At 39.2% G+C, this 27,024-nt stretch overlaps 1 protein-coding gene across 3 annotated transcripts; it reads left to right on the top strand.

Moving 5' to 3' along the window:
• The first annotated feature begins 1,092 nt into the window (after positions 1 to 1,092).
• gpsm1b (G protein signaling modulator 1b) lies at positions 1,093 to 26,378 on the top strand. 3 transcript variants are annotated; one of them, XM_084935342.1, is made up of 14 exons: positions 1,093 to 1,348; positions 10,561 to 10,782; positions 12,254 to 12,389; positions 12,501 to 12,643; positions 13,780 to 13,903; positions 15,953 to 16,068; positions 16,295 to 16,450; positions 16,538 to 16,646; positions 16,738 to 16,852; positions 18,728 to 18,798; positions 18,892 to 19,062; positions 23,783 to 23,945; positions 24,113 to 24,318; positions 24,442 to 26,378. In XM_084935342.1, exons 1-14 carry the CDS (start codon positions 1,287 to 1,289, stop codon positions 24,640 to 24,642), a joined length of 1,995 nt encoding a protein of 664 aa, XP_084791468.1. In that variant the 5' UTR covers positions 1,093 to 1,286; the 3' UTR covers positions 24,643 to 26,378. The 3 variants fall into 3 exon arrangements, with proteins under 3 accessions (XP_084791468.1, XP_084791470.1, XP_084791467.1); XM_084935344.1 differs by lacking the exon at positions 1,093 to 1,348 and adding an exon at positions 4,062 to 4,299; XM_084935341.1 differs by lacking the exon at positions 1,093 to 1,348 and adding an exon at positions 8,653 to 9,449.
• The last annotated feature ends 646 nt before the right edge of the window (positions 26,379 to 27,024 follow it).

The following is a 27,024-nucleotide window of genomic DNA, read 5'->3' as shown; positions in this document are numbered from 1 at the left end:
TGCTTAAAAAAATCTCGAAAGTATAGTTGGTGACAGAAAAACAACAGTGTGTCAAAACTTTACTTACAGTTTGGAGCACTTTTCCACAACCATTGCCATTGGTGATTTTCTTCAAATTGCTGGGATTCTGGGATACCTAGCTGTTCCAGGTTTATACTACCACCAATTCAACTGACTGTGACACTGCATCAGTCCATTATCTGGGATTAAATTGTCTTGACTTGCTGTGTACAAGGTAACCAATGAGATGTTTGGGTCTGTTAATGAGATGCAGTGACAGTTAAAATATTTCATGATGCGCTGCAGCACAGGGACCATGAAATCAAATAGTAAAAATAATCAAAATTGTTTTTAAATGAAATTAATTTATACTTTAATAAGTAAATGGTACGTGTACCTATTTAATTACGTATTTTGTAAATTATTAATTATTTATTTCCTAATGTAATTAAATGAGGACACATGTTAGTTTTATTTAATGATACATTGGCACTTTTGGCGCTTAATAAGTTTGTTAGGCGACTTCTGCCTTTCTCACTGCAAAGACTGATTTAAAGCAAAGAGCAACACAAACATTGTGAGCCGGCTGACACTGCCCCCTGCTGACAGTGCACATTTAAAACACGTAGACGCAGATCTGCAAATCTCTGGGAGACATTAGGACACGCCCATATTTACGCGTCATCCCCAAGACACCGCTTGACCGCGATGAACTGTGCATGCATGCCTGCTTTCAGGGTACTTGGAAAAAAGTATAACTGTAAAACAGGGATGACTACTCATCCGTGGTGGGCATATGCGTCTTGAGAGTGTGCGGCTTATTTTTGTACTTACATTCTTTTTTTTGTAATTAACTGTCGTACAGGGATTGAGGAAAGACTATTTACTTTCCGCTGCCCTAACAGCCTAGAGAAGATTTGGTACATTTAGGTCTTTTTATGGGTGGGGAAATAATTTAACAAAAGTACTGTTAATATAATATTTATTATTTAATTATTTATTTTTTTAAATGTGAAATTAGCACTTCGTCCTTTCTCACCGGCGACACCACGAGCAGCTACGTGACGTCATTTCGGGGGCGGGGCTTTGATTTTTTTCTGGTGTATTTGCAGAATACCTCACTTCCTCGGCTGCTGCCATTATTGTGGTGAATGAGGAAAGAAGAGTGGGAGATACGGGGACAGTGGGGGAAGAACGAGAGGGAGGGTGGTCTCAAGAAACAAGAGCTAGCTGCCTCTGGAGTATACAGGGAAGGGCCCTCATAACGGGCGCGAGCAAGCCAGGTTATGGCTCATTCGGCTACTAACGGTGTGGACCAGGATCTGGCCAGCAAGAGGCTGCACTCAAGGTAGGAAGCCTCGGGAGAACATCGGTATATCATAAGGGGGGTCAGCTCCGTAGCACGTCCTTGAATGCCGAAAAAGAGACAAGTAAGACGATTGAGAGAGAGAATAGCAAGGGCTGCCAGCTCACAGCTTTGCTTACTAAGGAGGAACTGGGCAGGGGGAGCTTGACCAGCCAGCTTTCACAGATTTAAAGAGCTCAAGACCCAGCCACAGCTGCAGCCAGAGCCCAGCTCCAAGCCTCATTCCTGGCTCGGGTCACTGAGCGGCTGTGGCTGGAATGTACAGACTGAGAGGAGCCTCATAAGATGCAGACGCGGTGTAACAAGGGGAGTCTGGCTAAAGGGTACACAAGCTGGCAGTGCGCATGGTTTTTAAGGTGCGACGTGTGTGCTGAACTTCACCTTGAAGGGTGATGGACCTCAACCCAAATGCACACAGACTGGCTCTCAGAGCGTTGCTAGTTAAAACCCAGTGTTTACATACAAATGTCACAGCCTCGTTCAGTTTCATTTGTAGTTTCTTTTAATCATCTTTGACGATCATCAGAAATATGTATACTTGCACCATTTGCCTCTTAATTAGCATAACATTTGACTGTGTCCTCCATGGCCAGGCAGTGAGAGTATTTATTAGTTTTTTGCATGATGAAGAACTCAATAATGACAGTGTTACCGAACTTTAGTTAAGTTTGACAAAACTTGAGCATATGTTATGTTGTTTGTGATTTATGATTAATCATCTCTATTTCATCTCAGATGATCCATTTGCTTATGAGAATGTGATGTCTCATCATCTGGTCAGCTAGCTGACGGTGTGATTCAGCACCACTTATCACATAATTTTGACATTTTGTCCAGTGTCATGCATTGGACAAAACTATCATTAATCACTGTGAATATCAGAAGTATCCTACATTAAACACATTTATGGTAACATTGCCCAGAGAGCTGGGGTGAGGGAGCAGGCATGTTTATATATAAAGTCAAATCATGCTTGTATACTTTAAGTTGATACCTTATTCCACTGGCTTTAAGGGATATGTAATATATATCTTAAGTGATTATGTTAGATACTTTAAGAAAACAACAATTAAACTTACTTACTATTGTCAAGCTGCAGGAGTGACATTCACAAACCCTGCAAGGTTATCATATGCTCTGCCAACATAAACACAAGATTCATAGACACACACATGGGGTGGGTAGGACTGCTATTAGAGCTGTGATAGGTTTTCCTCTATTTAACTCAACACATGACCTTTGTACATGACGGTTTGGTGAGTGTGTGTGTGTGTGTATTATCTTTAAACTCCAAAAAGCATAGGCAAGCACAAAGGGGATGTTATGTTTAGGATTTATTTGTCAACTGACCTATCCTGTAAAATCCTTTTGTTTTCTTCCTAAAATGAGAACGTGTCCGGCTATAGAGATTAGTATTTTAAAGCCTATTTGTCCACTTGTGTGTGTGTGTGTGTGATGATTGAGGAGAACAAAACAATCTTTATATCTTTAAAAAAGAAAGAAAGAAACAACAACAAAAAAAGCCACAAAACATAATTAGTATTAATTCAATAAATAAATCTAAAAAAAATAAGACAAGACTTACACAAGCTCTTTTTCAGTACCAAAGCACTTTGAATTAAACCCTCAAAAACAACTATTTGCTGCGGTTTTGTAAGCTTTGGAAATAGTACTGTTGTTTTTCCATAAACTTCATGTAATGGTATTTTCCCTGAACCTATACTAGATTTTTGCGACTGAAAACTGAAACGTTTACTAATACTTAAATTACAAATGTCTGACTCAGCACCTGTTGCCGTGTAACAAATGATTTGACTATAAAATTGTGACTTTGTGTCGTAAAAAAGCAAGCTAGAGAAAGGGATTTACTCTGAAATCTTTAAATCTAGCCTGTCTTTCTGTCAGTAATGACAGTAGTTACTAACTGAAATTCATCTTAGATTGACTAACATCATTGCCGTGTTCATTGCTTTGTTTTCATAGCCCCTGCAGCACTTGGTTCCCTTCGTATGGCCTACTGTGTGTGTGTGTGTGTGTGTGTGTGTGTAAGTAGCACTATTCAACCTGGCTCTAGAAAACAGAACATGCAGAGAGTAAAAATGCAGCTTCACAAGAGACTTAGACAAAGGAGAGGAGGAGAGAGCCTAGCTTTAACTGAAAGTGACATGCACCGAGGAAGGAAAGCATTCCTAGAGAGTTTCTCTTTGGTTTCCCTGACAACTAGCCATGGCACTCTGTAATTATGGCTGGATTACTGAGTGCACAGTTTCTTAGCTTAACCAAGATTCACAGTGTTGGACGTATAGGCCTTTAAAAATGAAATAAGAATCAATGAATTGAATTAAATCAGCTAAAACAAAAGTATAACTGATTTTAATGATGAAATAAAATCCAAGTAAATTAGATTGCTGGCCATTAATTGGTTGAGATGTCACATACCAGTTGTAATTAAATACTACTCCGAAGCAGCGTGTATCCTAATGGGTTTACTGCTTTCCCAACTACATGCCTGATAAGAATCTCAGGTATGAGTGTTGAATAGCTCTTTAAATGTCCTCCGGACTCTGCTCTGTACCAGGAGAGCAGCAGCAAGAGCCAACACGTGATTGAAGACAGCAGATGTGACACTGATGAAGTCAGACACAGCTTGGAGGTGGGCATGCTTTGAATGTACAGAAGTGAATCAGCTGCGCTATCAGCTGTGAGCAGACACTGAGGTCAGCTGATCTGCTGAGAGATTACCTGAAGTAACATTACACTCGATTTGGCCACTGAGGTTTTTTTTAATGTGGTCATGAAACAGTGGTGTCTGAAAGTGAGGGTGACCTTGTTGGATTTAGAGCTAGTAGTAAATGTTCAACGCTTGCTTTTACTGAATATTGTGCAACGAGGAAAAGGAAGAAGATGTCAGAACCAGGCGAGTCTATGCAAAGGTTGGTAGAGCTTATTTGCAGCATAACAGCTATTGTGAATGCAAGCTAGGTACAATCACAGTCTGTTACGTATTACATTTTGTTGCACAGAGGCGGTATCTTTGCACAAATCAATATGCTCTGTTTAAATTGTAAATTCCAAATGGACCAGTAATAGTTGTTACAGTACTGTGATAGTTGTGTATACTTACATTTCTGGGGGAGCTGCACATAAAGCTACAGCTCAGGCTATGGCGTAAGGCGTGCTGCTCCAGTGCACCTACAGCATACATTTAGTCTAGACTTACAATTCAAGCTTAACATCTGAGCTACTGCGCATTGTCCCCGTCTTTGTAGGCATTGTGTAGCCATGACCAGTTTATGTGTTGAAGGTGACCTTTCCATAAACTTCCACCAATGTAAACATTTGGATGTCTCATCTTTACTCCCCGTCTTTGTCTTCTGAACTTTTTTAAACTTGCATTTACTTACTGTAATGATGAAGCATTATTTCACATTTATATAGGTTATAATTAATTATTTGACAAATATTTATTATTGCCATTATACTGTTTTCCACTGACATTGTTGCACTCTAACCTCACTTCTGCCTCTCTTACTTACTCTTGAAACCTGCCCAGTGTGCTACATGTACTCCTTGATGCCATGGTAACAGCGCTGGGAGTTTGTCTCTGTTAGACCACAAGCAGGCTATTATGAGATGAGTGTCTCCCAAACAGAACAATTAGAGGGGGTAATAAGAGGAGAGAATGGACGACTGTTCGGCACAAATTCTTCTTACTCCGACTGCAACGATGGCAAGAATGAATGTCACTTTGTGGAAATCCTGCCATGAAATTTTGCTTTTTGTTTGCTTCAACTTTTCCCCCCTCTATTCTTTCTTTTTTGTGTGTGAGTCAGCCCGCAGGCTGCCTCTTGAAGTTTAGTTTGCAGACTTTGATTAAAGTGAGTGAGGATGTGTTGACTTCCAACTTTACAACTGCAGAGTTTGGATTTTGCTCAAGCTTTTAAAAATATTGCGAGGCATTATTAAGGCAACACCCTTTTCCACAGCCACAGTTTTACAATGCAAGCCTTTATTGCTGTGTTTTAACAAACTGAGGCCCCCGTCACCATCTCTGACCAGACTTGCTGTCTTTTTGTTTTTCTTCTCATATTCTTGCACATCTGTGACCTCCAGCCATAAACTTAATTCTCATCCAACCACAATAGCACTGACGATTGGGTAGATCAACATTTTGGCCTGTATCTCCCACCTACTCTTAGCATTATTTACAAACACTCTGTATGCACAAATCCCTGCATAAGCAGTCCATTCAAACATTTAATGCACAAATCTGTGCTACATCAATATCTTCTTACGTGAATTTGTCAACACTCTGTGATTAAATGCGCACATATTTGTCTCATTACAAAGTTATTAACAAATGTACACCAGAACTTCCTCAGACCATGCACACCAGTAGAGCAGGGCAATATGGCCAAAAATATTTATCGCGATATATATTTAAAAATTTGCGATAATGATATAACTGAGATATAATTGACTCGAGACCATAACTCCGCAACTTTATTAGTGCAAAAAACCCTCAGTGTATTTTCACTGAATCAAACAGCTGTTTTTTTTTAATGCAAATTCCTTGCTGACAGTTTAACCAAAAGACATTTCCAGTGGAAATAGGCTGAGATATCCTGAGCATAACATGTATAATATCCACAAAACTTAAAAAGAGGTTATACACACACAATACGGTAATATTATGTTGAAGCACAGTACATATTACTCCGTGAGGCTCCCGACTATGGTAGCCATAATGCTCCGACAATCCATCAAGCGGTGCGCCTTCGTAGCTTGTCAAAGTCGTACTAAAACATCTTTTGACAGATTTCCGAGCACTGTGTACCACATAAAATCGGTTCAAGGTTAGTAAGCACAACCAGAATTCATATACAAGGCACACCGGATTATAAGGGGCACTGTCGATTTTTCAGAAAATCAAAAGATCGATTTTAAGTGTGCCTTATTTTCTGAAAAACACGGTAATAGCGACGGCCCGCTTCCATGCTTTACCAAAAATTGTGCTTTTGTGTGTATCTGACGGACGAAAGCCAAACTAGTTCCACACCACTGAAGTTGCAGCAGTTTTACGAACCAATTCTGGTTCATCTGTTTCATTCAACAATCCGCTTTCGCCCTTGTCATTCTCCGTTGCCGCCGTGCTTTTTCCGCCATGTGCATATGAAAACAAAGGCACTGCGCATGCGCGTTTTACCCATATTCTATCGCGATATTTCATTTTCTTATCATTGCCTAACAGTATACTGGTATTACCGTGAACGGTGTGATATGGCGCAGCCCTACTTTCACCTGTATTTTCATTATCTCTGCAGATCATATCTACTATAGAAATGTTGACGGGAGGGTGGGTGTTCACAGTGAGTCAAAGTGAGTTTAACATGCCGCTGATATAACTGATCAGCTTTAAGTAAATCGCCTCTGTATTCTTTTGTATATGCACCAACCTTATGCCTTTCATCCCTCTGGCTATGGCTGTTAGGCTCTGCTCCACCTTCCTGTTTGCACTGAAGGGTAGCCTTGGCACATTCTGATGCTGGTCTGTCTTTAAGCAAGCTGTTTAGCTATGGCTAGTGCAAAAATCATTTTAGGGCGGAAGGACTACAGAGCTGGCAAGTTTTCCTCCACTGTTGAAGAAGTAGCTGTTGCTGTTTTATGTATGCCAAGAAGATAACGTTGTACACTTTCAAGGACTGTTATCTACGGTGGGAACTAGATTATTCACATTCCAGAGACTGGACTTTTGTTTGTTATTGCCAGCCATACAAAAAGGTGATGAGAGTCCCGCTTTTGCTCTAGCAGCATGTTTTTCTGCAACAACAGCAAAATTTGTTAATGTTAGCTGAAAGACAAAGAGCTGTGGAACCTCAACCAACAATACTTCACAATTTAATTGTTAGTAGTTTGCTAATTTAATGCATTTTTGATTTTTCGATGTCATCGAGGTTTTCATACAAAACCTTAATTTCTAAACAAGACTGGGTAATAGAAATGGACTGGTGACAGTGCTAACCACTGCATCATTGTACCACCCTGTTAGTATTTGTAACTTTAGACCACTGATGACTTTGTTGCAATTCAGTATTGCATGTTCCAAGACTCTTTGATGGTTGGCTTTGCATGTTTCTCCTGTTTGTAAAGTAGTATCTAATTTCACAATGGGTACTTTCTGGTGAGCCACCTCTTAGCAGGCACGAGCAAAATACACAGTCTACCTTAACAGAACAAGACTTATGGTTGCAAACTATACATATATCCGACAATCCTGAACTTCCAATCCCTTGTAGTGGGTTGGGTTCTATAAGGATCTTGTAAAAATAATGCCACCAGCTTTTGAATGATCTTCAGCCGTAGAGCTCCACTGAATAAACACTCTTTTGGTGTAAATTCATGCTTTAGTTTTGGTTTCTACTCATTCTTCTCTTCATCTTCCTTTTTCCTAATACAGTTTATACAGTTATAGTGGTTGTTCCACTGCCCTCCACTTCAGCTATGAAAAATTAAATAAGCATTTTCTTCCTGTTTACATTTTCCAATGAAAGTTTGTATCCAGTTGCAGGAGGAATTGCATATTGAAAGCAAGATTTCTGGGAAACTAATCAAAATCATTGAATTCTCTTTATTACATTGTGCACTGAGAATTAACGTTAACAAGTAATTTATTTGCGTTCAATTTATCATGTTATTTTGCCATAAAAGGCAAAAATAGCATTTATTATATACATGTAGACGGCAAAAATAAACATTTAGGAAAAACCCCCACTTAAATGTAAATTCCTATGTATATTTCCATGTTACTGTATAGACTGATATTTAATAAAAGGGGAAAACGACGCTGTAGTGAAGAGATCTCTTGTAAATCCCTTGTTTAGCTTGTATTTTGCTTGCTGCCCCTGTGACATCGTCTTGGTTAAGTAGGGCACTTGTTAATGTAGTTGTGCTTTGAAAGCAGTTGGACATGTGTGTCATAGTGGCAAGATTTTCATGCAGGAAGTGTTTTTATAGCTTTAAAATAAATTCATCTAAAGATTAAAAACAGAAAAGCAACATGTGTTTCCTTTTTAGTGAAAATAAGTTTACTTAATACGTCCCTTAGGTCTTATTTACTCACAGTGTCATCTGTCTCGGTTGGTGACCTAATAATGTTTATGCTAGTGTCAGCATGTAGTTGGATTTGTTTAGGCCACTCACTGTGCTGTATTGTCTCTACTGAGGAGGTGCAGGGCATTGGATTAGCCATCCCTGTCTCTCTCATCCTTTCTCTCTGCCTCTCATTGGGGCAATGGTCAAGCTTAGATATAAGGTATTCACTTTGTAATCATTGACTGTTCCTCTACTCTTGCCCAGAATGGTCTGTCATCATGCTCCCCTGTTCTTTTAAAACCTGATAGAACAACTGGTCTCCGGGTCAGACTTGAGGAGAAGTTGAAGAGGATTAGAGATGAGCACAATTTTCTGTTGGGAGTAGCGGGAACTGAATTACATAACAACAATGGATATCTTAATTTGATTAAAATCATCTGGATTAATAAAACATAAACTTGTAAACTTGTGACGTCTTAGAAATTCACTTGTTTTGGAGCTCAACGTTCGTGTGGAATGATCTCAAATTCCCTCTGGACTGTTTTGTCTGCAGGTTGCTTCACTGTGTAGTTTTGGAGCAATCTTGAGGACTTGAAAAGCACACACTTTTCTCGGCTTGCTTTGGACTGTGGTTAGAATTTACAATTGGAGTGTGTCCAGGTTTGTTGTAATGTTGCTGATATAGTGTTTTTTTATTGAAGCTGGGAAATATAAACTTTATAAGACCGCAGTTTGTTAAAGTGTGAGAGGAATTCTTAGTTGTAAGCATAGTACTTAAATGAACTCTACAGAGTTCATTTAAGAGTTTTCTGATAAAGTTAGTTTTACTTAACAATACCATCATGGCATCTGAGCCTTGTCCTCTGACTGGAGCAGAGAGAGCCGTGTGTAGACTTGTCCACTGTGGACCCCGACCTCAAGCTATGCTAAAGCCTTTACCTCTGGAGCTCCAGGTGTATGTGGACAAAACAAGGACCAAGCAAAAACACAGGTACTGTAAAAAAAACCCCAAAACAAAACTCAAAAGTAACCCGGCAAGTTTTTACAAACTAAAATGACCTTGGTGAACACATACATTCCATATTAGGGCAATGTTATGAAATCTGACTAGAACATAGTGTAATATCAGCTGCTTTAAATTACTGTTCACGTCACAGTAAATCCTTTTTGCCTCAAAAAGGACGATGCATTCGCATCTTCGATTTGACAATAAATAAGCTGTAATGCAGAAAACTGCAAATGGTACGACTCTTTACGTTTTGAATGGAGCCTTTTGCAAAGCCTTTTGATTAGATGCAAGGATAATCCTTGCTTATCTCTACATTCTAGTACTTTATCTGGAATTTAGTGTTACTACTAAACTGTCTGGTCTTGTTTATCCTGGATTATGCAATGCATTTAGGGTGTATACTTCTTTTTAGCTCTTTCTAGCTATTTTAGCTCAGCAGCTAACTTCAATCTCTGAAACATAGTTTTGTTAACTTCAAGGCATGAAGTGCGACATAGGGCAAAATACTAACCCCTTTAGCTGTCCAGAAATACCAGATTTTCATAGACTTCATGCATTAACCCTGCAGAGGTCTGGCATCCTATCCAGAGCGTACCCCTGCTCTCATCGGAGACAGCTGGGGTAGGCTTTAAGCTGCCGCAGCCCTGAAGTAGATAAGCAGTTAAGGAAGTGGATGGATGACATTGTCTCAGATTGCAGTCAGTAGAGAACTATATTGTTTTTCAAATGTTTTCTCTGTGGTGTGGGTGGGACACTCTGTCTCTGTCTTATTTTGTTTCATATCCTCATGAAAATCTCAGAACATGCAAGAGAACGGCACGTCTTCGAACATCAGGCTGTTAACTGATTTAAGCAGTTAAAAGTGTATCACCTTTTCAAGGTGTTCGTCTTCGAGCTCAAACTCAGTTACTAAGGCAACAGTCCACAGAATTTATTACAGACCTTGTTGTCATGGTGATACTGCCTCTCTTGGAAAGTATATTTCACTGCGACTGTAATGGTATCCATGTTTACTGTATGTCCTAATCTGTGATAGGGCTAATGTTTTTATTTCATTAGTTTCATGACTTTATTGTATGCGTGTATCTTGCAGGATGGAGGCCTCGTGCTTAGAATTGGCCTTGGAAGGAGAGCGGCTATGCAAGGCTGGGGACTTCAAAGGGGGAACAGCGTTTTTCGAAGCAGCCGTAAAGGTCGGCACAGAAGACCTGAAGACCCTCAGTGCCATCTACAGCCAGCTGGGCAATGCATACTTCTACCTTAAGGAGTATGGCAAAGCCCTGGAATACCACAGACATGACCTTACCTTAGCAAGGTGAGCAATGTGCACACGCTATGAGTAAAACATTCACCTCAGCTTTGTGCTGCTTGTTTTGAGCTGCTTGGGAGTCTTATTCAACAATCTGTTTGCTGCACTGTAAACAGTTAATAAATTTCACATTTGAAATCTTTAGCTGAGAAGAGCTGCATCTTTACGATAAGGGAACTTATACACAGATCAATAAACCCTGCATGCATACTGCATCCATCACACGGACATATAAGAGGACTGTGCACCAGTATGCAGGAATCATATGCTACGTTCTGTTATTTGATGTACACACAGTTCAAAAGGAAAACAGTCTTTTCCACCCTTTTTTCTTTAGATGATTTGATGCATGGAAACCTTCATGAATTTCAGACAAAGAAATTAAAAAAAAAAGTGAGGAGACTTTTACGTAGTAACAGTTGACAAATACCAACTGGATATTTAGCTTGTGAGTAATCTGGTCTCCTGCAGTTAGTGCAGCTGGTACTCCTGCAGGGAACTGATTAAGAACCCTAGGGAGATTTACCTTGTTACATTACAGTCTCACCAGGGCCACTGGGGCTTGGTCCTCGGAAGTAGGCAACTGTTGTTACAGTATTTTAATGGTTATTCATTAGCTAAATGGATAACTCGTGGCTTCCTGTGGGTCATCTGGGCTGCCTGCTAGAGGACAATAACATAATGAAACAATGTGGTAGTAGCAGGTTCATAAGAGCATATAGTAACTGCAAGCACTTAGTGCATACCATCTTTTAGTTGCTCAGTTTCAAAGTGTGAAAGTGAAAAAAGGAGAACGACACAATGGGGAAATTATTTTTCACTTCCAGCATGAAGAGAAAGTAGGCCATAGCAACCAGAGAGGAACTAATCGTGTTGACAAGTTCCGATTCAGCGATGCATGATTAAGCCTAAAGTAATTAGTGGACATGGTGCTCTATTTAGTGCTTGTTATTCTTTATAATGCATTGTCAGTGACTCTCTAGGGTTGTGCATAACATTACATGCATAACAAATAAAGAAAATCAGTTATGTTCAATAGCCCGTTGTTGAATAAATGTAATATAGCAGCAATATGACTGAATATCTTAAAAATTCCTTGATGTGGATGGTCATTTTAGGTCCAGAAAAAACAGTCTTGGAAAACAGAAACAGTGAACAAAACCACAACCTTAAAGTGACATTTGATTTCCTTGATTCACTTTACTGTCATCTGGTGAAGAAAACGATCAGATACGGTCTGTTGTAGATATTAATTGCAGTGATATTTAGTTTGTGGTACACCAAGCTTATTGTGTATTTTTTTATTTTATTTATTTATTTTTAAAATAAAAGTTGTGTAGATCACTGATTGATCTAAATGTTTAACTAGTGGGGTCTCAAAAAAGCAGTGATTTTGATTCTAATGGTGCAAGATCTCCGAGCAATAACTTGGTCTTTAACTCTGCCACTAATCGCCAAAGATGTCTTTCCTCCACAGAACAATAGGAGACCGAATTGGAGAAGGAAAGGCCAGCGGCAACCTCGGTAACACTTTAAAAGTATTAGGGCGTTTCGATGAGGCCGCTGTCTGCTGCCAAAGACACCTGGACATTTCTCAAGAGCAGGGCGATAAGGTAAGATTACGTACATATATTTGGATATCCAAACAAACCAACACAAACAGAAATATGAAAACCTTCTCGGAAGAAGATAGTGGCAGCCTGTGTTTCTTCACTGTCCTGAAGGTTGGAGAAGCCAGAGCACTGTATAACATGGGGAACGTGTTTCACGCAAAGGGCAAACAGCAGTTATGGGGCTGCACCCAGGAACCAGGGGACCTGCCTCCTGATGTCAGAGACACACTGCAAAGGGCTACTGGATTTTACGAGTATGTATGTTTTATGCCTGTAGAGCAAATGAATGTATAGAACAGCTACCAGAGTCACAGTAGTCAGTAGCTCTGACATACGAATGTTGCTGCGTTTTGTGGTGCTATTGATGATTTTTGAATATTGTCAATTCCCTTTTTTGTCAAGTAGTGGCCGAGAGTTGGTTTGGCTGCTTACTCATTTTAAACAGAATAACAGTGTACATTAAAAGCAACCGTCACAGCCCTCACTGTGCTACCGTCTTTATGACTGGAGTGAGGGTGACTTTGAAAATATTTTTTAAATCTGTTTTAGTACAGTCTTGGTACCACCACTGTGATAATGAAGGTTTCATTTTATTTTCACCATACTATCAAATATTTTAATTTCTACTCTCCTGCTGTTATTTTAACAAGATCTTTGTCATTAATATGCCAAGATAAGAGCAAATAAGTTAGCCACTCACAACGTATGCAAACAGTTTGGAAGGTTTAAGACGTCTGTAAATGTTTCATATTTGCCAGATAATGTGTGCCAACCAGGTAAACACGACCAGGTTTCTCCTCCACATGTTGAGAGGGTTGAATTGGGGCTAAACTGGCCTAAACTTATTGTAATGCAGGTTTTACAGCATAAAGTCTTCAGTTGAACTTTGATAAAGGAAGTGTTGTCTTTCAACACAAGAAGTACAACACACTGAGTATACTGCAACACATTTCTTTATTTCTTTATAAATTATGGGCTGAAATGTTCACGGGCAGGCTGCAAATGACATTAAAAAGAAACCAAATGCAATTAGTGCCAATTTGGTGTTTCTATTATATCTGAAAATATGGCCAATACATAAGAAAAAGGGTACACTGAAAAAACACTATTTTACAGATAGAAGTGTGTGCAACATAGCTCATCTTCCTGGGTAACTTAAAGAGCCCATTTAAAAAAAAAAAAAAAAAGAATTAATATTTTACTTTTTTGGTTTCTTTCTAACTATAATGAATGTAGTAATTGCTTTATATCAACATCAATTAATTAGCAGTTTTCTCATGTCATACCTCGCATAGTAGACTCAATTCTGTTGATTACACATAAAAATGGGAATGCAAAAAAAAAAGTTCAACAACCAATAACAACTAAAAGTGTGTGCCTGGATGTGTAGGATGAACCTGTGTTTGGTCAAAGAGCTTGGCGACCGAGCTGCTCAGGGGAGAGCCTACGGGAACTTGGGCAACACCCACTACCTGCTGGGTAACTTTGTGGAGGCTATAAAGTTCCACCGTCAGGTAAGAAATCCACATTTCATCCACAAGTATCAAGATCGCACTGCTGTAATGCAGATGTGGGAGGTATAAGCCATAATGATTTCATATGAGCAGTTTTCCAGCTTGGACCATTCACTGTGCAGCTGTTCAGCAGCGGTGGCCTCCCATCATATAATACATGTATGATACATACATATCATGTTTGGGTGAAGGATGTTGAAGTTCTTAGGTGTATTAATAGATTGTAAATTAAGTAAGGAAACTCAATAAAACATATTTCAATAAAAATGTTTACAAGAATCGCGTTATTACACCAAGTCAAAGAATTTATAAATCCCATTTCTTTTTAGATAATGTGCTGCTCACTCGTAGTTCCATACTTGACCTACAAAGAGGAATGGAATACAGTGCTGTGCAAAACCTTTTGGCAGGTGAGAAAAATGCTGTAAACAAAGAATGCTTTCAAAAATGGAAGTGTTAATCATTTATTTTCATCAATCAACAAAATGAAGTGAATGAACAAAAGAGAAATCTAAATCAAATCAATACTTGGTGTGGCCACACTTTGCCTTCAAAACAGCATCAATTCTTCTAGGTACACTTGCACACAGTTTTTGAAAGATCTCGGCTGGTAGGTTATTCCAAACATCTTGGAGAACTAACCATAGATCTTCTGTGAATGTAGGCTTCCTCACCTCCTTCTGTAATCATGTAATCCCAGACACACTCGATGATGTTGAGGTCAGGGCTCTGTGGGAGCCATACCATCACTTCCAGTACTTCTTGTTCTTTACGCTGAAGATAGTTCTTAATGACTTTGGCTGTGTGTTTGGGGTTGTTGTCCTGCTGCAGAGTACATTTGGGGCCAATAAACAATTATTTATATTTCTGAAAGCATTCTTTGTTTATAGCATTTTTTCACACCTGCCTAAAACTTTTGCACAGTACTGTAAATAGATAAATAATAATTCTAAAAGGAATAAAGCGTAGTTGCATATACGTTTGTTTATATTATGTGCCCTTTTTGCAGAGATAAAGTTGTTCTTTTCTTGTTTCCCTTTGCTTTTGGAAAATATTGCTTGTTTTGCAGTATTTTTGCAGTATTTTCAGACAGAAATAAAATGAATTAATGAACAAATGTTATTTGCATCTGGCTGAGCAAAAAAAAAAAAAAAAACCCCAAAGATTTGAATGAAGCTCTTTCATTTTCCAAATTTGTTTCACAACATCATGTAAAAGATGAACCTAATGTTTTACATATGTTTTGCCTTGTCTGGTGTGGTTTTGGTGGCCTGTGTCCTTACTGTTGTGGCCTTGACATCCTGGATGTTTGAACTGCAGCACAGAGTGAAACTACATTTTCTTTATTTTAGCCTACTTTATCTGTTAAATGCACCTGAGAAGCAAACAGGTGGCCTGTGCCGAATTTGCTTTGATGTTGACATAAGATCAGAAACATTTGCATGACTTTAGCGTTTAGCTTCTAAGTTCAGTCAGAGTAGAGTACAGTTCATTTAATTTCAGTCAGTGAAGCAGGTGGTGTTCCTGAGAGATGTTTTTGCTGGTCTTACCAAGGTAAATGTGGTGTAAAAGTGTGTGTTTCAGTGCTTTGGTATCCATCTAAAGCTGCCCTAGCGGACAGTTTGCAGAGACTGATGGCTACTCATACAGAAAAAGGACAAAATTGGTTTCTTGGTGAATCAGCGGGAAGCATGGCTTCAGGCTTCCGCCCTCCATGTTTCTATTGAAAACCAAGTTTTTCCTCAAGTGGGAAACTGATTTCTCCCCTTCCTTCCCTGTTACAAATCTATCAGTATGCTGCAGAGGAGAGGTTTCCCTGTAGAGAGTCAGAGGAGCTGATTTGATGCACCGGTGCTGCAGCATCACCTCTGCTTATGAAATAAGGTTTCCTACAGAGCTTCCAATATGAACTTGTGAACCTGAGCACCAAGTAAAACAAATGCACCTAAGTAAAGCAAAGTGAAAGGAGGATTTAACTTCTTGTCATTAAAGTTAACAATTGAAATTAAAAGTCTTGATTTGTGAACTTGTTGCTGTCATCATTTACAGCGATTATCCATTGCCAAAGAATTCGGGGACAAAGCAGCTGAACGGCGAGCTTACAGTAACTTAGGCAATGCCCTGATATTCCTGGGACAGTTCAACACAGCCACAGAGTACTACAGGTGAGGAAAGAGTGCAGTCTGACATCTAGTGGATTGAAGGAGAAATGAAACAATTTTAACCACTTAGAATATCTCATGAATGCTTAAATACGTGTAGTGAAATAGCTATGTAGCTGTTTAATCATCATTCTTATTCATGTACCCTGTTTCTCACATTCCTTTGTTAGCCTCTATTTTCTTCATTTTTTCCCTACCCTTATTTATCCCATTATTTTCCTTCCTATAGGAAAACTCTGCAACTGTCCAGGCAGCTGAGGGATCAGGTGATGGAGGCTCAAGCGTGTTACAGCCTGGGCAACACTTACACTCTTTTACAGCAGTATGAGAGGGCCATAGACTATCACCTCAAGCACCTGTACATAGCGCAGGAGCTTACAGATAGGTATTGTTTAGAAAAAATTGAAAGAAAACCAAACAAATGACCACAGGAACAGTTTTTTTTGAATGTTGTGCGTTCACTTTTTCATAGGGTTGGAGAGGGCCGTGCATGTTGGAGTCTGGGAAATGCATATGTGTCTTTAGGGAACCACAAACAAGCGCTTTACTATGCCAGAAAGCACCTGGAAATCTCTAAAGAAGTGAGAAATCTTTACAAGCGTAATAATATAAAAAGGCCACTTGCATTTCATGTAACTTTTTTTGTCTCTTTGTCCCTGATTTCATCCGCAGATTGGAGACAGAAATGGTGAACTGACAGCCAGGATGAACGTGGATCAGCTGATGGAGGCCCTGGGGGTCACTGAGAGCGACCTTTCACCCTCAAGTTCAGAGTTTGAGATGCAAGGTAGCACTGAAATATTTTTTTTTTTGCTTTTTTACATGAAAGGTAATGTGGTCATGCTGGACTTTGTGTTTAGGATATACTTTATTGATGTCGAAAGTTGGGAAATTATCGTCACAGTAGATAAAACATGAAAAACAACCTGCCTTAGTAACATGAATACAAGATCCCAAAACAGAAATAGCTCAGAAATATTAAAAAATATACTTGTTGATTAGATTGGTCAGGTACTTTCAGGCAAAGGTCCCACAGAGATGATCTCTTTCAACAAAGTGTGTGTCTGGAATATGTCAGAGCACAAACTGTATCATGCAGCTTGTTAGCATGCTGTTGTTTACGCTCAGTATTAACTTCCTTGTTTTGCTCAATTGTGTGAAGACGGTGCTTCTTCTTTTCAAAGTATGTGCAAATACTAACTTCTCTCACAGATAAATGCACCAATCCAGAACACAGGACCTTTCTCCTGCATTTACTCTATCGCTTCTCCCCAAATAAAACTGCTTATCGCTGATATGTAGTGTGAACGTCCTCATGTGGTTTGCAATGTCTATTTCTTCAGCTGACAGAAAAAAGGCGAACCAAGGCTGAGAGGAAATGCTTCTTACACATATGCATGCATAAACAATAAATGGAACAGCAGTGGAAAGTGCTTATTATCACTAAGACACACATATACATATACATACACATACATATATACACACATCTGCATTAAATTAATAAATTTTTATGTTTCTTTAGTGGTTAATCTGCTAGCATGTGCAGACTGTGTAATCAAAATTATGTTTTTAATGCTAAAATGTAATAATAACCATCATCATCATTGTTGTTATTATTATTACTATTATCCACAAATTCTTACAAAAAAGCTGGAAAAAATATTTGCTTAAGATGCCAAATCACACCTGTTTAACTTGCATTCTTAAACAGAAAATTTTAGTGATGAAATTATTTGGTTACTTGTTACTTAAATACACATAAATACACTTCAGTAAATTTGTATTTAATTTATTATTTTTTTACAGATTTCTAAAATATTTCTGTTTTCTTGTTATTATGACAGATCATGATTAAGCACTACATATATAATCAAAAACATTCTTGTAAAAACAAGAATCATTCTGAACTTTGTTGAAGTAGTTAGTAAATGTGCAGTTAAATGCTTTTCTCATCCGATTAGGCCCACACATACTGCACAAGTTCTGTGTGGTATGTGTGGGCCTGAGCGAGCTAACTACAATGTTTTATGTGTGCACAAAATTATAAATGCAAAACAAACTCCAGGTGGGACGGTGTGTTAAATCTGCACTGAGGCTAAATGTGACAGAAAACAAGTGGTGTGTGCATATTTATGAGGTAGGATAAAGATACTTGTTTCACTCTCAGTGGTCCAGGAGGATGGGTTGTCCGTAAGCCAATTCAGGCCTCGAGTAACAACAATGTTTTATTGAGTCCCCTCAAATGGTCCGCCAGCTCACATAGACATCAGAGCCTTGTATAATAAAGTGAGTAGAAACTGTAATATCTGAACAGTTTGCCTGGCTTCTCTGTGATATTTGCTTTCATAAACTATCCTCCAGGCAGAAATTCACACCCATGTCCTACATTTCCCTCTTTGGAGCAGAGCTGACAAACAGACTCTTATTCACTTTGCTTGCCTAGTGGTCGGCCTAAGCCTCATATCCACACCGAACATCATGGGACCACAGCCGAGATTACAGCCTACTGCGAAAATAAAAGATAAACAAAGGGCAGCTTGCAAGCTTAAATCGGCTCATAAATGGGATTCAAGACTGTCTAAGTGATCAAAACCCAAAATTGCAATGTAATGTAATGTAATGCTTTATTAAATATTTGTTTTTATTTTTTTTCCTGTAGGAGCAAGACCCAAATTCACCAAGAGAAACAGCATGGACAGTGTAGAACTGTGGAAATACTCTTCAGATAAGGTGATTTCCATTATTTGAACATGTCTCTAAACCACTGTAGGAAAATGTGCCTACATTGTGATCCACCTCTAACAGCAAGCTCTGTTCATGCAGAATGGTGAGAACCAAGACTTGGAAAGTATACCGAGGAGATCTAAGAGTCACCTGTCGCAGCCTAGCAAAAGAAAAGGCTGTTCCGACAGCCAGTCATCAGAGGAAAGGCTGTGGTTTGACTCACCCGTGGACACTGTTGACATCACTGTGCAAGTTCCACCTCCAGTGCCAGTAAGTGGCCTCAATGTTGCTGTTTTTATTAAATACTTATCGACTCCCGACCTCACATCATATCCTTATTGCCACGTCACTGCACTCGTAACCTGATCTTCAACAAGTATCAAAAATTAAACAGGTAACACATTGTGGACATTCTTAAAGTTTAGGTGTGTTCCTTTTATTCTGTTTTGTTTTTTTGTTTTTACTTTTCCCCCCCCTTTTTTGCTGATAACAAAAACTGTACAAAAAAGCTTTATAAACATAGTAGACCTTTTTGTTTATGGACTCATTTGAAATAACAAGAAAATGTAGATATTTCTGTTACAGTATAACACAGACACTCATTTACTGTACATGGACTGATGAGTGTTCATTTCACCAGCTTCATATTTCTAAGATACACCTGAGCCTCAGTGCAATCTCTTACAGTGCATCTGAGAAAAGGTGGAGATAATTTTGTAGAAAGCACGAGATGACTGTGAGATAGTGAATGTTTCACTTAACTTCGCTTTCTTATCTTTTCTGTTCATTGTAGCTTCTGCTTTAAAGCGAAAAATGAGGGAGAAAATACATTAATTTCAAATAACTCTGGTAAAAGATGTCTTCTGCAGTGTAAAAGTGACTTCTCTGTTAATAATATAAACTAGATTCTTAATGGATATGTTTTTCCCCCCACAGCTGTTCTGTCTGACTCACCACAGCACCTAATCATGCCTTGTTTCTGTGGCACTGCTAATTGTTGTTATTAGTAATGTGACATGCGGAAAAAAAAAAGAGTGAAAATTACAGGGCTTTGGGAATAACAGTTTATCACAGCGAAGTAGAAATAGAAGTACAGAAGTAAATGTGGGTGATCTTGAGTCATACCTATTTTCAAATCTGGCATTAAGACCGTTTAAGACCATTTGTGTATCTGTGAGCTGCAGATGTTACGACTTTTCTTTGTTTTTGCTACAAGTTAATGGATGGCTGATTTTTGATGAAACCATAGTTGATAAAGTCCTCGGCTTCAGTTGCTAAGCATTTCGTGTTTCTGCTTCTTTTTTCATGCTACATCTGCAGCATGCAGTTTGACATTTGATTTTGCCATAGCGAGTGTATCTAGGCAGATAAGCTAACTTTAGTCGAGTCGGTTGAAAAAGCTGCATCGTGCTTAGTTTTTAATATTACCAGACGACTCGTTGCTTGTGTCAACTGCGCCTGCTTGATAGGGTCGGGATTACCCAAAAAGTACCGGCCAAGTTTTAATGACACTTGAATGGAAACTGTTTCACAAATTTAGCCTCACCAGTAGCTTGTGAACAGGCATGCCAAGCTCCATGCTTGGAGGCTCGGGTTGTTAATGGGCCACTGAGGACTGACAAACTTTACTCCCTCCCTGTTAAGTAACCAGCAGACGGTTTGCAATGACATATCAGTAGAAAAACTCCCGAGAAAGGGGCCCTAGGTAGAGGGTGAATGCAATGCACACCAGCAGTTTAGACTATGAGAGAGTGTTGGGTCTAATTGGGATTTCAGTGATGTTTAGTGTTACCCCTTTGTGGTTTAAGTACATGGTGTGTATGTTAATTGGTGTTACGCTTTGTTCATGAATAAATCATTATGATGTTTGATCTGAGTGCTCGCTGTGGGGGATGTCTGCAGTGTCTGTGTCCTTCTAGTTTTTAAAAATCAGAAACATGCAAAAAGTAGATAAATGCACTGACAGGCGGTTTAGGCTGTATGTACCAGGGAAAAAGTTATGTAGAAGACACAGAACTCAATAAGCAGTGCTTTTCTTACATTGGTTGAAATCTGGCAAAGGCCTCCCTCTTCATACTCTATAGACAGGGGAAGGTTAACCCTGAAAGAAACCTCTCCCATCAGGATTAAAAAATTTCATCATAGAATAAAGTTAATCACTTCTTTCTAAGGGGGGGAAGTAGACCTAAACCATCAAGCAAAAGGCCCTCCAAAGCATATCAAAGTCACCAGATCCCCCTCACTCTGGGGGTCAGTGATTCAGGTCCTTCTTTAATTTTGTCACTTATCTATACTTTAGGAAGAACTTCCTTTTATCATTCACTGTCCCGGTCTGACAGTACTCCCAGTCTCTCTCTGCAAGCACACACATATCTTTACCTCTCCCACCCTCCTACTGTCTATTCTCTTCCTCTCTCACCATCATCACGTGTTCCTTTCTCTCTTGTTCTTTCCATATGGCCTACTTGATTAGTTGGCCTATACAGAGAAGCAAATGACAGCATCCACATAGAGACAGAGAGGAAACTGCTTTAAGTCACATTGGGTGTGTGTTTATAGAGCCCAGTCATGTGAGTTTGTAAGAAGTAAGTGAAGATATTGGTGTTTTTTGCCATTTGAGAGTAGTTGACTTCTGATGGAAATGGGTGCTCGCATGCAGTTCACTCATAACTGTACTCCTCCACCCATCGTTCTACCCCTGCTGCCTCCCCCTCCTCCCCTTTGTCCATACCAGCCCTCCCTCTTAGCTGATAATGTGACCTTGATCAGAGAAGCGCTACTCTCCCCATAGGGTCAACCCCCCCCCCCCCAGCTCTCCATAATGAGTTGTTTTCCCACAGTGAGTGAACAGGACAAAAATGGCCTGCTGGAGAGCTGCACAGAGAGAGTAAGATAGACACAGGGGGAGAGGGAGAGAGAGGAGGCGGCAGTGGTTGGTAGAGATTAAAAAAAGTCTGGTAGAGGAGAATGCAAGGAAATTAGAGGTAGGTAGTTGTGTAGGAGCAGCAGGAAAGCAGAGAGTGATGTAAAGGGGTGGGTGAAAGTAGGGGAGAAGGAGGTGTGAGCCAGACGTGTGGACAGCGCTAGACAGAAAGAGAGCTCATAAAGACATGAGACAGAAGGGTACAAGGGACAAAGAAGTGCTGCTGGTAAGTTGTCTCACTTTTTGTTTTGTAACATGGAAAAACGGCTTCCCGCTAAGGTTTAGCGGGGAGTATTCACTTTCTTTTCACGTTTGATACCGAAGCGTGCCTTTATTTGCAGTTAGTGTGTTTGTCTTGCACTGCATGTAAAGATATTTTACTGTTTTCACTGAGCAAATACCGCAGAGTTGGAAAAAAAGATGTTTCTTTATGATCTATAGTACAACTTTTTGTGTATTTTAAACAACAGTTTGACTTTTTCAATGCAGAAGTTGAAAAACACGTGATTCTTAGAATAGAGATGCATGAAATCTGGTGTCTGCTGACCTACTTCACATATTGCTGTAAGGCAAAGTGATTTGAGTCGGTGTTGAAGGTGTTCAAAACAGATTATTTGGAACAAGTCTATTATATTTGCTGCGCGTGGGAGAGGAATGCAACCAGAAAACTTTTATAAGGAAGACCCCATCAGCTTGTGTTGATTTTAGTGCCATTGACCCAAGTTTCCATTAACCTGCTCTGGCACTTTTGTGTCACAAATATAATGCAGCGGATGTTGTCGATTGTTCAATGTTGAGATATGAAAAGCCAAACTTTTAAAAAAGAAAAAAAAGAATTGATATTAGGCTTTAATTTATAAACTTAAATAGATTAAATTCAAAATTACTGGCCGGTAACAAGTTTTTCAAAATTATTCTGACAAATGTACAGTATTATATAGCACATATTTTCCCAGCTCTAGAGGGTCTAGAGAGTTAATGCAGCAAGTGTGATCATTTATGCACAAATGTTTATTTCAAAGTGCAGCCCACCACCCTTTTGCACGATTGTAGTTTAATATTTTGTGAAATATGCAGCTGAAAGTTGTTTCTCTTTTCAGTCTAGCACTTTGTGATGTGTTGCGTGAAAGTCGGTTTGTTAGCAGTTTTCCATCAGATGATCGCTGGATCAGCAGCTTAATTTTAATTTGAGACGGTGTTAGCATTTCATTTCATCTGCTGCCATCCGGTCTGGCAGATTAGCTTTTGTTTCAGAGGTATGATATTGTAGCCCGAGTGCCACAATATTTAGCAGCATTGTTCAAACATAATAAATTCCACATCTGCTTTGCTAGCGCGGGGTATTTGTTTCACACATAAATTATCCACTTCACTTGCAAACTTGTGTGTATTATCAAGACTCTGGTTGTGTTTAATTAAAAGGAAAAAAAAAGCATCATTCAGCAGGATATGAGCGAGAGAACCTCTTGGTGTTATCTCAGAATAAACAGCAGAAAGCTGTTGCTGGAGGACTGATTCCAGGGAAGTCAGTGTAACACAAAAATGGCATTCAGTCGATGTGACTGACCCATTGACTAGATCTGATACACAAAATGATGTTTAACAGTTCAATAATTCTGTGGCAGCTGCTTCATTTCTTTTTAAAGATTTCCATCTGATTTTACTAGTTGATGGTCATTGGGCCACATGACTTGCTGCAGCTGATACTCATTTTATGTGCTTGTATCACATTCCGTATGTAGGTCAAGGTAGTCTCTTCAGAAGTGCCATCCCTTGTGAGTTAATCAGATTATTTTTCACCTCTGCGAGCTGGCTATCTTGAAAATCCTCATTATGCAACTCCTAATGGCATTGAGCTTAATTAAGTCACCTGCACATAATGGTTTTTTAATGTACGAGCAGTTCATCATAATCAAGTGCACTTGAAATACTTTAGTTGCCTCACTTTCAGGAAGTATCTTTTCAGACAGAGCAGCAAAAAAATACGAAAATGAGAAAACAGGCACTCGGCAGATAAGACAGACGCTCTTTGTGCTTAAAGTGAGAGATTTGTTGTTTTCGTTGCAGAAGCTGGGCCGTGACCCCTCTGATGAAGACTGCTTCTTTGACCTCCTCAGCAAATTCCAGAGCAGCCGCATGGATGACCAGCGCTGCCACCTCGATGAGGCACAGAATGGAGACAACAGAGAAGGCGCCGCAACCTCCATGTCATCCCTGAGTGAGATGATAGGTTTGTGACAGCAGCATATGCCTTTTATGTCTTTTGTGTCCTATGTTAGGATTAACTGCTTTCTTTATGGCATCTCTGTTCTTGCTGAAAGCTAATCCCTGCAAAGGTTTGGGATCTACCAGATCATTTGCACTCACTGGGATATCTCCGCCCCCCTTTTTCTTTAGATCCTGCAATTACCACTTCCCCCCAGACAGAGGAGCTGTTTGATTTGATCGCCAGCTCTCAGAGTCGACGTCTTGATGACCAACGTGTTAATGTTGGTAACCTCCCGGGCCTGAGGATTACTCATAACAACCTGGGTCACCTGGTGGGAGAGGGAGATCATCAAGAGCCCAGTGATGACTTCTTCAACATGCTTATCAAGTGCCAGGTAATGACACATTAGCACACACATAATTTTGAAATGTGGTTGTTGTATTGTTTATGTAGGTTGCCTCTTTAGCAAATGTGAATCCTATATTAAATAATCTGTATGCGCTCTTTCTGATTCTAGTCGTCTAGAATTGACGATCAGCGGTGCTCCCCACCAGAAGCGGGCCCCCATGCCCCTACGGTGCCTGATGAAGACTTCTTCAGTCTGATCCAGAGGGTGCAGGCCAAGCGTATGGACGAGCAGCGCGTCCAGCTGCCCACAGATGACCAGGACAGCCCTCCGTCCCCAAGTCCCGAGCCAGCTAGCGGATTTTCCAGCTAGGATTTGGTGAATAAAGCTTCATGTCAAAGAAAATGGAAGCAGGAAAAAAGGAAAGGATGAGCCAACATTTAAGGACAGTACTAAAGGGTGAACTAACAAGCTTTTTAATAACAAGACAAATTCAATGTGCAATAGATGTTGCCCTGTTAAATGTTGCTCAGTGTATTATGTTAAATGTGTGTGAATATAATGGCAAACAGGCAGAATTTAACCTCGGTGATGCAGAGAAGAGGAAAATGAAAGTGTGGGGGTGACATGATTACAAACATTAAATATATATTTAATCTAATGCCTTAATCAGCATTAAAAAAAAAAGAATCTGACTCAAGATTGTATTCACGGGTGTCAGATGTGTTTCTTCTAGAAACACATTTAATATAGATAGCTACAGTGGAAGTCACAAAGACTTATTTATAGAAACAGTGTTGACATTAGAGAATCTTAGAATCTTAAAAACATACCTGATAATGAAAATTTGAGACAGATATATCTGAAGTGCTCAATGCTGCTTTTATCATTCAATTTTCGTGGTCCCCACTGCTCATAGAAATGTGCTGTTATTTACAGTATTACAACCCCCACCCCCCCCAGTGTTATGACAAAAAATGCTTTGGTCAATTTGAACTTCTCCATTATTGGTAACTGCACTCCATCCACACGAAGCGATTATATTTGGTTAAATGAAAACACTGATTTAAGTCTGGTTTCCCACGAAAATATAATTTATGCGAATCTATGCCTTTAAAAAGTGCATCTCACATGCTGTGCTAATGTTACTGAGCAAAAAAACAAAACAAAATCTGCAACATTTCACAGGCTCAAAAGTACGATGGTGTGATATTTAATCTCCAGTTTATGTTTCTGCTTGGCTTTTAAAGTGGTGCTATCTGCTGCCCTTTGTGTTCAAAAAATTCTGATAATGGACTACTGCTACTTACTGCCTTTATTGTTACTTAAATAGACTTAGAAGCAAAAAAATTAAATAAGAAATGAGACACGTGTGTCATATTTTGGAAATTCTAACACAATGAGCAATGCTAACTCTGTGTTGCTACTATATGTTGCCTCTCGGTGGCCAAAATCTAGTATTACCTCTGTGAAATGAAGAGTGCAGTCTGTCGGGGAAAACAGGCTTCCCCTCTTCTAGAATATTTGAAGGTTTATATTATACCTACATTCTGTTCTGCACAAATTCTGCAAACAAAGTTATGCTAACCTGTACCCTAATTGTTACCATGATATATTGTTTGGTAAACTTTAAATTGCACCAATAAATCCAGGTACGGCCTGGTGCACTTTCCTGTTTCTTACAAACTTTTCTTTTTGGTTTTTTCGCTAAAGGCTTGAAAATATTTATTGTACAAAGTGACTGCATCATGGCACCGAAAATATTTGACCTTACCCAGTGGCTTGCTTTATTTTAAATTTTTTAATCAAAAGTAGTACCTCAATGCTTACATGAACCTTAAACATACTGAATTGTGAATCAGGATGGATCATGTACCACAGTGCTTTATGTTTGGTCCATCTCTCTTTGATAAACAACACATTGGGAGCTAAGGTTAAAAAAATTCTCTTCATGTTTTTTGTGAATTAACATTTTTTTAGACACTACACGGTACGCTTCGATTTGTCTTTGCCATAATTTGTATATATAAAGATATTTTGTATTTATGTTCCTTTTAAGGGCATGAATATGTCCCCTCATGCTTTTAATAAAATGTTTGAGATGTTTAGTTTGGACTTGTTTTTAAAAAAAGCTTGCATGCATTAGTTCCTTTTTGCTTACACGTACACCTCTGTGCTGTATGAACCTTGCAATCATTTGGATGGATTGGATTTCTCAAGCTGTAATCTTTTGTGGAACATTTCACAAAAAGCTAATCGGACTCTGTTGGCCCACTCAAATATGGTTGCTCAACTAAGACTGGGTAGGAATGTGAAGAATTAAATATAATAAACAAAGTTTCTTATTTGCATTTACACCACTCCCTGCATCACATCGGATAAACCTGCGGTGTAATTACAGCTGTATTAATCTGCATAGTGTAATTACAAAGCACTGCAATTCTATTATATAATAATTATAGATTCAATATTAGGTTAAAAAGCACCATTATAATGCATCTGTGTTTTTTAATGGTTACATATCACTTAATCAAACTTCCTCAAACACTGAGCATGTCCTCTTCTTCTCATCAGATATCCCCCAAACTTGCAAAGACACACTGACCACAAGATTTTAATTTACTAAGGGGTGTGCTGATGTGCAGCTGTCAGACCATGCCACTCCGCTTTCCCCACTTCCTCCTGTCCATCATCCCTTCTTTCCTCCCTCCTACCCAGAATGCAATGCAAACTTGAGCAGGCTCAGGCGAGCTA

Source organism: Perissodus microlepis, chromosome 7, assembly GCF_051167445.1.
Source record: "Perissodus microlepis isolate ML-2025 ecotype Zambia chromosome 7, ASM5116744v1, whole genome shotgun sequence".
In the NCBI taxonomy this organism is placed as follows: Eukaryota; Metazoa; Chordata; class Actinopteri; order Cichliformes; family Cichlidae; genus Perissodus; species Perissodus microlepis.
The sequence above is the reverse complement of the archived record's forward strand: the minus strand, read 5'-3'. Positions and strand labels throughout refer to the sequence as shown.

Coding starts and splice junctions, on each gene's coding strand:
- gpsm1b (XM_084935341.1), top strand. CDS start 9,301: ATGGCATCTGAGCCTTGTCCTCTGACTGGAGCAGAGAGAGCCGTGTGT. Junction 18,799..18,891: donor GGAAATACTCTTCAGATAAG/GTGATTTCCATT, acceptor CTGTTCATGCAG/AATGGTGAGAACCAAGACTT. Junction 24,319..24,441: donor ACATGCTTATCAAGTGCCAG/GTAATGACACAT, acceptor TTCTGATTCTAG/TCGTCTAGAATTGACGATCA.